The sequence below is a fragment of the Pseudochaenichthys georgianus genome, chromosome 16, assembly GCF_902827115.2.
Source record: "Pseudochaenichthys georgianus chromosome 16, fPseGeo1.2, whole genome shotgun sequence".
Classification (NCBI taxonomy): domain Eukaryota; kingdom Metazoa; phylum Chordata; class Actinopteri; order Perciformes; family Channichthyidae; genus Pseudochaenichthys; species Pseudochaenichthys georgianus.
Window position 1 is genome coordinate 10,915,284 of NC_047518.2, and position 12,456 is coordinate 10,927,739.

General features: G+C 40.9%; 1 protein-coding gene across 1 annotated transcript; it reads right to left on the minus strand.

Annotated features, from left to right (window-relative positions):
* Positions 1 to 4,071: 4,071 nt before the first annotated feature.
* Positions 4,072 to 11,461, minus strand: rwdd1 (RWD domain containing 1). Its single transcript, XM_034101495.1, has 7 exons — positions 11,277 to 11,461; positions 10,258 to 10,323; positions 9,916 to 10,046; positions 6,229 to 6,372; positions 5,628 to 5,760; positions 5,488 to 5,550; positions 4,072 to 4,378 (listed from the first exon to the last, which is right to left on the minus strand). Exons 1-7 carry the CDS (start codon positions 11,347 to 11,349, stop codon positions 4,266 to 4,268), a joined length of 723 nt encoding a protein of 240 aa, XP_033957386.1. The 5' UTR covers positions 11,350 to 11,461; the 3' UTR covers positions 4,072 to 4,265.
* Positions 11,462 to 12,456: the final 995 nt, after the last annotated feature.

Below are 12,456 nucleotides of genomic sequence, written 5' to 3' on the forward strand. Positions count from 1 at the left end.
GTCGTAGTACAGTTTAGCGAGAGCGCGTATGTTTTGGATTAGGCCAACCGGCTAACTCAAACATATCCAGGTTAGGTTGAACCAGGTTCGTAGTATAGGCCCCTGGTGGTTAAAGCATGTTATTGAATTTCATTATTTTTATTATTAGATATTAATAGGATCCCTATAAAGTATATTCATTACTCGTTATTCTCTACTAATAGTTAATTAAAGACTGTATGTAATGACTATTTTGCACATCCCTTTCAAGATTTCATGATTTTCTAAGGTTTATTGACATATCATATAGGCCTACACAACTGTGGTGTAGTTCTGCACTGAATGAAAAACCTGGGTTGCAGGTTCCTCAATAGTGCATTACAAGACATCTATCAATATTTGTGCATACCTCCAGCAATGTTAACTATGTTGAAGCACTTATTTTAACTGATATTATACATAATGTATTATACTCTTATAAGATGTATGTAGATATTTCATCTCCGGCCTTGTCAGGTATTGAACAATCAATAAATAAAGAACACAGAATTGTTGAATATAAAACACAGAATTTGTGTGATTATACTAAATGATTTTCAAATAAACACAACTGCATATTTAACTGTTACACATGCTGATGTAACGCAAATGTTCCAACTTGGGATCAATAAAGTATATTTTATCTTAAGCTGATCGATGGCTACTGCCATATTTGCAAAATGTGCCTCTGAACCTTGACAAGTGCATGTTTCAGGCTTATCAATTAATGTAATGTAATGTTATCACATGGGTCACACACATAAGACCAGCTGTTAAATAAAGCTCTTCTGACCTGTTACAACCTTCCAAAGGCTGGAACAAACAGGGAGGCCACACAGAGTTTAATGCCAAATATATATTTATTTAACAGATTGTTGAAGAACACCTCTGATGTATAATGTGGTAAGAATCAGACTGTCAGTAGTGTGAGCAGTGTGTGAGTGTGTGGAAGGGTGTTGTAGCATGTTGGAGGGTGCATCAAACCTAACACAGGCTGTAGGCTGAGGTTGCTGCAGCAGGCCAGGATCTGAATCAGAGAGATTGATCCTTGCAGCTGGGAAACCTTTATGCCTTCTGGTGGCTCCGCCTCTAGATGGGCGGGCACAAACAGGACGACACTCCCAGTACCTGCCAGAAGACAGCAAGGCAGGGAGCACAGCCAGGCAGAAGGGGGGAGGGGTCGTCACACCCCCTCCCTTAAAATGGAGGACCCACTAGGATCCTCCAACCTGAGGCACAAAAACACAACCACCAAACACCATAGACACAACAAAAGTTAACCTTCAAATGTTCGTACAACCTGCAAGCACATCTGTAGCCTCTTGCTCAACCCCTCAGCAACTTTGGTACCTAAGAAGCATTTTAAGAGAGGGCAAAACAGAAAAAACAGACACCCCTGCAGGGAGAAAAACACTAGTTAACCTAGGAGGTTATAGCCCTGGACATGGCATCAGCCACTGTATTATCCACAACTTTGACATGCCTAATGTTCAGATGAAAAGGCTGGAGGAAGAGACACCAACGCATAAGGCGTTGATTTGGATTCTGGAGCGAGTGCAGAAAGGTTAGGGGGTTATGATCTGTATAGACCACCAAGGGCCCAACTCCACTCCCAACATACACCTCCAAATGCTTTAACGCCCAGATGAGTGCCAGTGCCTCCTTTTCAATGATAGAATAGTTTAATTGATGAGTTACATTTCTTAGAGAAGAAACTTACCGGGCATTCGGAGCCGCTCTCATCAACCTGCGCGAGTACAGCCCCAGCTCCAACCTTACTAGCATCCACATGAAGAATGAAGGGCTGGTCCATCTGGGGTGCTGCTAGGACAGGAGCCGAGCACAACACAGTTTTCGCAGCCTCCTGGTCTCAGCTGGAAGCTTACCTTCACTCATCAGCACCAATCTGTAGCGCTCCAAGTCTAGTTTTTGTCTAACCTGAACTTGAGCGATCTCTGCTTCCTGAAGACGGGCATTTTGTCTCAACTTTTCTATCTCCACATCACGTTCCAAGTGTAGCATGAGAAGCTCCTTCTGTTCTTTAAATGACAGTCCAACCCCAAGTCCAGACAGGACTGGAGCCACACCTGAAACATTACCTGACTCAATTGACTGTTGGGAGGTAGGCCCCAGAAAGACAGACAAAATACTTTTTTCCACTAACTGTGCCTTTATTTCTACCAACAACTCCTCTTTATTCAACTTTTTGGGAAGTTCAAGACCGTAATGGTCAGCCACTCTCAAAAGCTGATCTTTTTTATAAGTACCCAACAAATCCTCATTTGGGGACTCAACAAAATCTTCAATAGAAGCCATTTAACTGTTTACCGACCAAGGCAAGGCTTTTCCAGCAGTACTGATAGTGAAAGACAGTTTTACATATGGAGACCCCACTCCTCTGGCTAACTGCCTTACCAAATGCTTACTGACTCACTCACCCCTAGTCTTCGTGTAGAATTGTGGTAGGATTTTAAGCACAAAAGCCCAGTGACCCGGTTAATTCTCAGCAATTGAAAATCACCTAGGCAGTCATGGAGTGCACCCGAGCAAATGCTCTAGCCACTTACTACACCAAAATAACAAACAAAAACAAAAAAAGGTTCAATGGAGACAGCTTGTGTCTCTCATTGCTTATACCGAACAGGAATTAGGGTTCCAAACATTTGACAGCCTTTAACACAAAACAGCAATACCGGAAAACATAGCTTGCCTGGGACAGAAACACAACTGTGAGTAAGACCAGTTACTTAGACAGTAAGATCAACCTGACCTATTTTCCCCTACAAAACTCAGAGTCAACCAACCAGCTGTGTGAACACTCCCTGACTGAAATAGGTCACCATGTCCTTTATCCAGCACCGGAAGTGATCTCGGACGAGCCCCCACTTGTTACAACCTTCCAAAGGCTGGAACAAACAGGGAGGCCACACAGAGTTTAATGCCAAATATATATTTATTTAACAGATTGTTGAAGAACACCTCTGATGTATAATGTGGTAAGAATCAGACTGTCAGTAGTGTGAGCAGTGTGTGAGTGTGTGGAAGGGTGTTGTAGCATGTTGGAGGGTGCATCAAACCTAACACAGGCTGTAGGCTGAGGTTGCTGCAGCATGCCAGGATCTGAATCAGAGAGATTGATCCTTGCAGCTGGGAAACCTTTATGCCTTCTGGTGGCTCCGCCTCTAGATGGGCGGGCACAAACAGGACGACACTCCCAGTACCTGCCAGAAGACAGCAAGGCAGGGAGCACAGCCAGGCAGAAGGGGGGAGGGGTCGTCACAGACCTTAGCTGGCATGTGGGTATATATAGTAATACTGCCCATAATGGGCACAAGCAATTTTCACCCATTTATTAATTATATGTTTTAAATGTGAGTGTTTCCTGTCCCCTAAACCTCCAGGGATGTACACAGTTTAATACTGGCAACTTCTTATTATGGGAAATACGAAAACGTCTTTTAAAACTATAACTCCCAGTAGAGACATGCCATAGAGAACATGTTGCGAAACAGAATAGCCAGCATGTGTAGTTCTGGGGACGGGGTGGGGGAGGGGGGACGCGGTGGACCCGTTCAAATCCAGTTTTGGACAGTCTGCCGTGGTTCCATCCCATTTCAAGTGCTGTTCGAGAATCGGCTTAACCCTTGGAGCACACTCTCCAATCACAGAGCTTGAGGACTATCACGGGGTTTGTCAAACAGAGCACATGGTGTAGTCCAAACGATAGCTGGGGATTCTGGGTAGTGTAGTGTCTTCTGCCATCCTTTACTCCTGGGAATGGACGCTCACATTACCTTTAAGGGCAGCCGACACAAACGAATGCCGTGCTTCCATGAGCGTCAAATCCCGACACAGATGGGAATACATTGCAATCAGTTGAAAGCTATTTGCGTCCCTTTATGACGCTGAAGGAGCCTAGGAGCGTCACAACTGGACGCCACGGACACTGACCAAACTTCGCTATTGGACGCTTAGGGAGTGAGAGTGTGTTGCCCCAGGGCAGGCGGAATGCTTTAGTGCCATCAGCAGGGTCAAACAGAGCCAGGACACAGGTTTATTTTGTCAATTTTATTGTTGGGGCATAGAAATGAAAAATGTATGTGTTTCTGTTTCTGAGGAATTCCTCTGCAGCTGCTGTTAGAGTCTTTGAAAGGTAATTGTGATGTTAGACACATCAGATCATATTCCTGTCAGATCATATTCCCGAAGAGCAGTCTGTTCTGACCGTCAGTCTGTCCTCTCCTGCTTTAGTCCTCGTCACTCCCCATGGCTAAAGGGTCAAAGTCCGGGTCGTCCTCATCCAGGTCCAAGTCCTCGATGTCCTGGAATAGGGACTCATCCACCTCCACGTTGTTTCCGGCTGCAGAGGGAGGGAGCAGGTTTGAGTTTGAATAGAACATTAAAGATTAGAGTTATTAAAGGGGCCCTATCATGCTAATTTTCATGTTCATATTTGTGCCTCTAGTGTGACATGTGTACATGCTTAAATGTTCAGGGCCTCATTTATAAAAGGGATATACGCTCAAAAAATGGCGTATGCCAGTTTCTACGCAATGTTTGCGATTTATAAAATACTAACTTGACGGGAAAACGTGCGGTCCTCCACGCAAACTCTAACCCATGCGTACGCACTAAGCACAAAAACGGGAGAGACGAGAAACTGCGACACCGCGTTGGCAGAAGGAAGAATGGAGAGAAATATGTGGAAATAATACCATAAACAAAATGTTACCTCTCATTTATCATATATGAAGAATACATTTTCAAACATTGATTAAAGCCAATCTTAAAATGATTTAACAAACGTATTTTTTTTGTCATGAACCTTTTTCGGACAACTTATTTATTTATTTTGGTGACGATCCGACCTCCATGCTGCTACTCGGTTCAAACTGCATCCACCAAACAATATGATTTATCTCGACCTCCCCAAAATAACCAAAATCTGACACGGTGTGAGATGTCTTTTTTAGCTGTTCTGTCGTCGTTTCCTGCGATCTTCTTCATGCAGTCAGTCAGATTGAATAAATGAATGGGCGTTTCTTTGACTATTTATAGGCAAATATGGGCGTTACGTGAAGCCCGCAAAAGCTGCACCGCATTTCGAGTCGATTGTGATTTATAAAGGGAAACCGGCGAACATTTCTGTACCTATTTTTTTTATTTCTACTACGTAAGCAACCTTCCCACGTAAATAAATGAGGCCCCAGGTCACAGTGTGTGGGAGAGAAACTCCCTCTGAAGGTAACTTTGGGATTTGAGCCTTTGCAGACAATATACATGCACAACAACCTATAGAACACACTACAGGAAAGGGAAAGCTCCAAAAAGTATGATAGGGCCCGTTATCATATTCTTGACGTTCTTTCAGGGCTCTATAGCCCCACAAGTCTCCAACATGTTTTGACCATATAATCACATCCGATTCAATTGAACAACAATGATAACAACATCAGTTTAAACACTCACTGTCTTCAAGGAACTGAATGTCCGATGTGTCCAGGTTGTGGTCTGTCTCAAACAGCTGTTTACCTGGGGAGGGACACATTTTCTTTAGTATTTCATAGAGCCTTGACGGAGAAATGTTGAGTAAAAGACTCAGTGTTTACCAGAGAGTTTGATTTTTCCCGCCTGCTCTTCTTCTTTCTGTCTTTTACTCCTCAGCTCGGCCATCTCCAGCTCAAACCTGCCTCTCCACGCCAGGAAGTTCTCGATTGTTACTACGGTGCCCTGGAAGGCCACCTGATAAACACACATTTATCATTATATTCAACTTCAAATGCTAGACTGAACTTCTTAATACTGCTGCGGAAAATAACCAAAGTGTGGATTCAGAGCTCAGCAAAGTCTCTGGCTTTAGACCAGATCTGAACATCTTACTGAACGACTTGACTCACAATATTTAATAATGATCGTATTGCATCCTTCTATAATGTATATAGTATCCTATGTGTATATATTTTGGTAGTGATTTTGGAATATTACAGGGTTTTCAAACGTATTCTATTTATTTTTGTTTTGTGCATTCCTCAGATACTTATATTACTACTGTTGATTTGTATATATTTACAGTTTATATTTATTTGTTCCCATTCTTACACATGTGAAATGCCTCGTAAACATGCTGCCATAACTAAACAATTTCCCAATTTGGGATCAATAAAGTATATCTAATGTAAAACTTATCACGTGTATGTGAAATGTTCCCACCTTCTCTGCCTCCTCTTCCTCTTCATCTATCCGTCGCTTCTCCTCCTCACGTCTGTTTTTCATCAAATCCACTATTTCGTTGAGTTTGTCCTGAACGGCTGTGACCAGCGTGAAGATCATCACCATGCCCAGGTTTTCATCTGCCTGTAGAGCAACCACACACACTGTTAGTCCTCGTGTCCATGATAACAGACAAGAGCCAAAAAACGAATGTAGGGAAACCTTGTTAACTGTTTATCCTTTTTATCATCAGAGCGCTGCTAGTTTGTGACATTAAAGTTTATTTATTGTCCAAAGGATCCAAAATAACTATTCATTTTAAACAGATATCTTGGCTTTATTAAAAAAATTATTTAATACATTTAAAATAATAAATCAAAGCTGCAAGCAGCAATGAACAGGTCCTGGCACTCCAAACACAATGGGGGTAGTAGCAGAATGCTGATTGATGCAGCCGTGCTTTGCCCTGACCGTTGGAGACCTGGGCTGCGGTCGAATAGTCCATTTAGCTTAGGAACCTTCCTAACACAGTGAAATGACCCGGAAGTCCCTCAGTGACAGCCATCATAAGTGCCGTTCAAATTCTCTAGATGAAAGGAAAGGAGGTTTCAAACTTCCTTTGTAACCTCCTTTACAGGCCCGGCTCCAGGATGAAATTACTGAGGGGGCTGTTAAAAAATCCGAGGGGGCGATTGTAATGAATTGACACACCAAGCTTTTTTCCTTCTCACTGCTCTACAATCTCTTTGCTTCTTTATTTTTATTCTGGATTTACCCCTCTCGTTCTGTTCTTTTCCTCTGATCTTTAATAATAGATAGTAGATAGTTGATAGATAGATGGCTGCACTTTGGTTAACAGACTAACATTGATTTCCTCAATTTATAAATGGAGAGGCTCTGTAATTATACCATAACCTTTTCTCCTCTATCCCTTAACTCGTCTTCCTATACAGATTTACTTACCTCTAGTCAGGTCAGGATTAAAGAAACATTAATCTGGTTGATTTTTTTTTGAATGTTCAAATCAAGGCCTAAAACCTGGCATTTCATAAGAAAGTGACTAATTTATAAACCAAATGTAATATTGGATCAAATACTACACCAAATGGACAGACACAGATTACAAATAAAAATAAAGTCCCCTGGTTTGTCTCTAGAGTCTAACTGCCATGAGAAAAATCAAATCAATGTTCGAAAATCCGTCACTAGATATCGCTCATTGTACCAATACGGTTGATATAATACATAATATATTATTATTCTAGTAAAAGGGCTCGCTTTGGAAAAAACCTGATCCATACTGGCAGCCCTAAATAATAACAAGTAACCATCATGTGTGGTGCTATCTGTAGTTGTCCGTCTTATTTTTTGTTGATGTCATATTGTTTGGATTTAAATTCAATATACAAATCAATATGTAAATCAAGAAATGAAGTAAACAAGCTGATCTTCAAGTTCCTCAAAACCACTGGTCTGAGGACAAGGATTCAATATAAACATTTAATAAATCAACAGTAGGTGGCGATATATGCTCCAAGTGGAAGCGATTCGCCATTAAAGAAAAAAGAAGAAGAAGTAGTAGAAGAAGAAATACGCTAACGCTACAAACAGGCACAACACTGTTACTCTGTTTTTACTGACATATAACATTTGATTTCACCTTGCTCTATTTTTTTTAACGCACGTTCAAAAACGGGAACATTTTCGGGAGTTTCAACCGGGTACCAGCCACCGAAAATGGGGACTCTGCCCGGAAAACGGGGAAGTTTTGGTTACCCATCCGACTGTGTTTACAGCTTAGCACACATGCTAACATTAAGACTACAAGCTCACTTGGGGTTGAGGCTTTTTTACACATTGCTTGACTGCCTGCCCACGTATCTGATCTAAACATAGTAACGTGTATTGGGGAAAATAATTATTTAAAGTTAATTAATAATTGTGACATTTAATGTACTTTTTGGTGGATGAATGATGCTCAAAGTGAGGGGGCAAAGAATACAACTGAGGGGGCAATGCCCCCTTTTGCCCCCTCGTGGCGCCGGGCCCGCTCCTTTAGCTTAGGAACCACTGGACCTCCCTTGACGAAAGGAGAGGAGAAAATGCTGCGCCACAATGCCTTGCAGCCGCAGCATTTACCGTGACACAACATTCGGCCCTTTACGGAAACAACCGATTATGACCGAGAAATGACATCATGAAAGTTACGGTGCTTATTAAGCATTTGACAACTTATGTGGTAACTTGCCAAAGTGCTTTGTTTTGAACGTTCAACACTTTTCATACAATCATACGTATTGGGATTCATGTGAATTAATACTGTGAAGCCCAAGTTTCACTTTCCTTTTTTATTTCAATTCCAACTTTGATCATGAAGAATATGTTTCTCTGTTGTCCACGTTCATAAAGCATAAAGCAACAGCAACAGAGCACGGTGCAGAGTCTCTAGATGAGTTTACAGTAGTCCCTCGTTCTTATTAAACATCCATGTTGTAGTCCACTATAGAAAACTGTTTCCATAGTTTCCCCACAGCAGCAGACGCACATTTATGACGTCCGCTGGCGCATCATAAACACGTCGGATAGTGAAAGTGCAGTCGGATTCTCTAAAGTACAGCAGTCTCTTCTCCTAAGTCCTTTTGAATGATCCTATCCACTATCCCTTAACCCCGTGACGTTTCACACAGAGGTCAAGGAATAGTGGATAGGAATAGACGATAGGAGCTGATTTTTGGATAATTCGACTGCAACCCTGGACATTATTTTTGCATGGAGTGTGATACGCAGAATTTGACAAATTACACATCTGGAACCCTCTCTCGTGTCCACCATGTGGCGCAAGAGAACACACGCTCAACAAACATGTGTAGACCACACTTGTAATTTGCATGTATATTGAATGGTGTTGACTAGGGTTGCAGTGGAATTGTCCAAAAATCAGCTCCTATCGTCTTTTCCTAACCACGATTCCTGGACCTCTGTCTGAAGTTCATGGGGTTAAGGAATAGTGGATAGGAGAATTCAAAAAGGACTTAAGAAAAGGCGACCGGGTTTCAAGAGAATCCCACTGCACTTACACTATCCAACGTATTTATGACTAGCCAGCGGTTGTTATTAATGTGTGTCTGCTGTGGGGAACTACAGTTTTCTGTACAGAGGACTACTGTAAGAGCATGTATATACTTTGCACCGTGCTCTTATGGTGTTGCTTAATGCAGGCTTTATGAATGTGCAGTCCAGCCCGAGATGGTTAAAATCAGTTTTAGTCATGCTATCTGAGTGTAGCATATGTTGTTATTATTTAGCATGTCTGAGGCTATTCCACTGTTAAATCAATTTAATTTATTTTCTGAAATAGATTTAACAGCCCTCACAGTGAAATCCTCCCGGCGCCCGGCTGCATCCATCTCCGGAACGGAACATAAATGTAAAAAATGCACCTAGATCTCATCGATAAAGTCAATATGTCGTTGCAGCCCTTGAAATATGACAAATTCTAATTTTCTTTTTCAGCTGGTGGGCGTGTTGGTGTTTGATTGACAGCAGCAAAGTGTGTCTTTTAGTTTTTGTTTACCATGGTAATCAATTTGTTTTACTGGTATTGTCATCAACTACTATATTTGAGGTATGGATCCTTTAATTATATAGAAGTACAAACTGATATAAATGAAGTAGATATGGACCGACCTGCTGCTGCAGTAAGGTGAAGATCTCTCCCATGTCGCTGTCCTCCAGGTTCTCCTGGTCGTGGATCTCCCACAACGGGGGCTCATCTGGATATTTCTCTACATATGTGAACTTTAATGTTGCTTCCACGGCTGCAAGAACAAAACAGACGACTCATTTTATTAAACTCACATTTAATAGGGTGTTTACGATATAGCTTGCACAACTCAAGTCCACTTTGATATGCTATTTCATTCAATATCGCTTCATTTCATTGTGCACAAGGTGAGATTTCCTAACAGTGTTAAACACATGTGTGGAATGGATAACAATTTGCAACCATAGACGAAGACATTTACTCACTTTCACCGTTTTCCGCTGCATCTGACGTTACATTGATGGTGAAGCTGATAGGCTTCTCTGAAAGAACTACAAACACACATGTATTAGTATCAGATGCTATTGAATAAAGAGGTTTAATTTAACACACCATGTGACAATTCCTAATCTGACAGCAGAGAGCAATCTGTCTTAAAACGTAATGCTTGAAGGAGTGTCATTACAACATGTTTTGATGCCTTATTACATACTGCTGCATCAGTTTTACAGAGTGGCATTATGTTTGTGCAGCTGCCTGGTGGAGGGGGTCGTTTTCAATGTATTCAGTCTTGTGAAATGTGAACATAACACAATAGATTGTAAGGCAATGACCACAAAATAAAACTATTAATAAAAACCCAAACTATTATAACATTAAAATATAGATTTACATGAAAAAATAGATATACCAAAAAGTATAATATGACAAAATATGTTAGTAGCCTATTATCATTATATCACTTGAATAGGAAATGTAATATTTTAACAAAGAGGTAGGAATCTACTGGTTTAATATTTAACAATACTTTGTATTTTATAATCTTATCATATTTATATATTTGATGTGAAGTGTTGATCCCGTTTAATCAATTGCACTAATTAGTAACCATTTCAGGTAATTAGAAAATAACAAAAACGAAATAAGGAATGTATAGCGTTATATAGGTCGTTATCTAAAATGTTGAAGTAGTGACCATATCTATACATATATGCATTAAAAAGGATAGAGTTACTACAACTGAATGTAGTTCGGAGAAGCGCCACCTCACTGTCCATAGTCATGTTCTCAGCTTCTCATTAACTGCAGCATGTCTGGCATATAGCTGCAGTACCGTTACAACAACAATACATATAACGTTGTACCACTTTGTGCCCCAGAAATAGTTAGCTGCATTTGTTGGATGTATGTTTCAGTCAATTATGTCGTGAGTCATTGCTAGACTAGGAGCTAACTCGGCTGTCTATCGCTTCTCTGTTTAATGTTTCATGAATTAAAGTCAAACCTGTGTAAGAGTCTGGGTATATAGACTCTATAGCTTCCAGTTCATTCCTTTGCTCTTCTGCGTAGTCCGTCATTTTCACGTTATCTTGAGGTTAGACAGAACATCCCACTTTGCTCATCTGAGACTAACCATGGAGGCTAACAGGCTAACTGCTGCTGCGTGTTGCTCATCGATCATATCGGGATTCGGACTCTTTGGTCTGACAATATAACTAACACTTCTTTAGCTGTTTCAAACACGTCAAACATCGTTTAACTTTTAAAAACGTGCCCAACATACACGTTGGCGCTATAACTGTACGTATTTCTGCTTTATTTAGGAATTCTTCACCAGTTTCATATCACACACTGATCGTATCCATTGTTCTGGTCTGCAGCCCACAGGCGGAATCCATGGATTTTTTTTCAACAAACTTTATTGAGTTCTCCAACTGCAATTCACCAAAAGAGAAGAAAGATAATGACATGACACTTCTGCATACTTTAAGATTGAGGCCTTGGTGTATGTTTGAACCTTATGAGTGAATCTATTCATTAATTAACTTAGGAGCTCATCAGTTGAGATTCCAGCCAATCATAGGTCTGACACAAGAGACAGACAATCACAACTGGAGCCAACCATTAGCTAAACTGTCACTACCCGATCCGTCACCCTGCCTGATCAGTTCTGCGCATGTGCGAGAGGGTCCGCCATGTTGGACAACTCCGGACGGCAACACCAGATAGACACTTGACACAGTGGCTTTTAGCAAAGCTCAAAAAGAAAACTCGAGAGAGATGAGTTATTGTTATTACAACGTGACTTCACTATTATTTAACAACTCTTTTTATTGGGTTCTTTTATTTGGGTTAAGTACATTGTCAGAATAAGTGAGGAATGAATTTAACTTCTGTTAGACAGCCATATGCCATACATTTTTGCATACATTCACAGTAAATATGTATTCAGTATGATAGCTGTCTAACAGAAGTTAAATCTATTTCTCACTTATTCTGACAATGTACTTAACTCCAAATAAAAGAACCCAATAAAAAGAGTTGTTAAATAATAGTGAAGTCACGTTGTAATAACAATAACTCATCTCTCTCGGTTTTTCTTTTTGAGCTTTGCGAAAAGCCACTGTGTCAAGGGTCCATCTTGGGTTGCCGTCCGGACTTCCGGACCATCTCGCACATGCGCA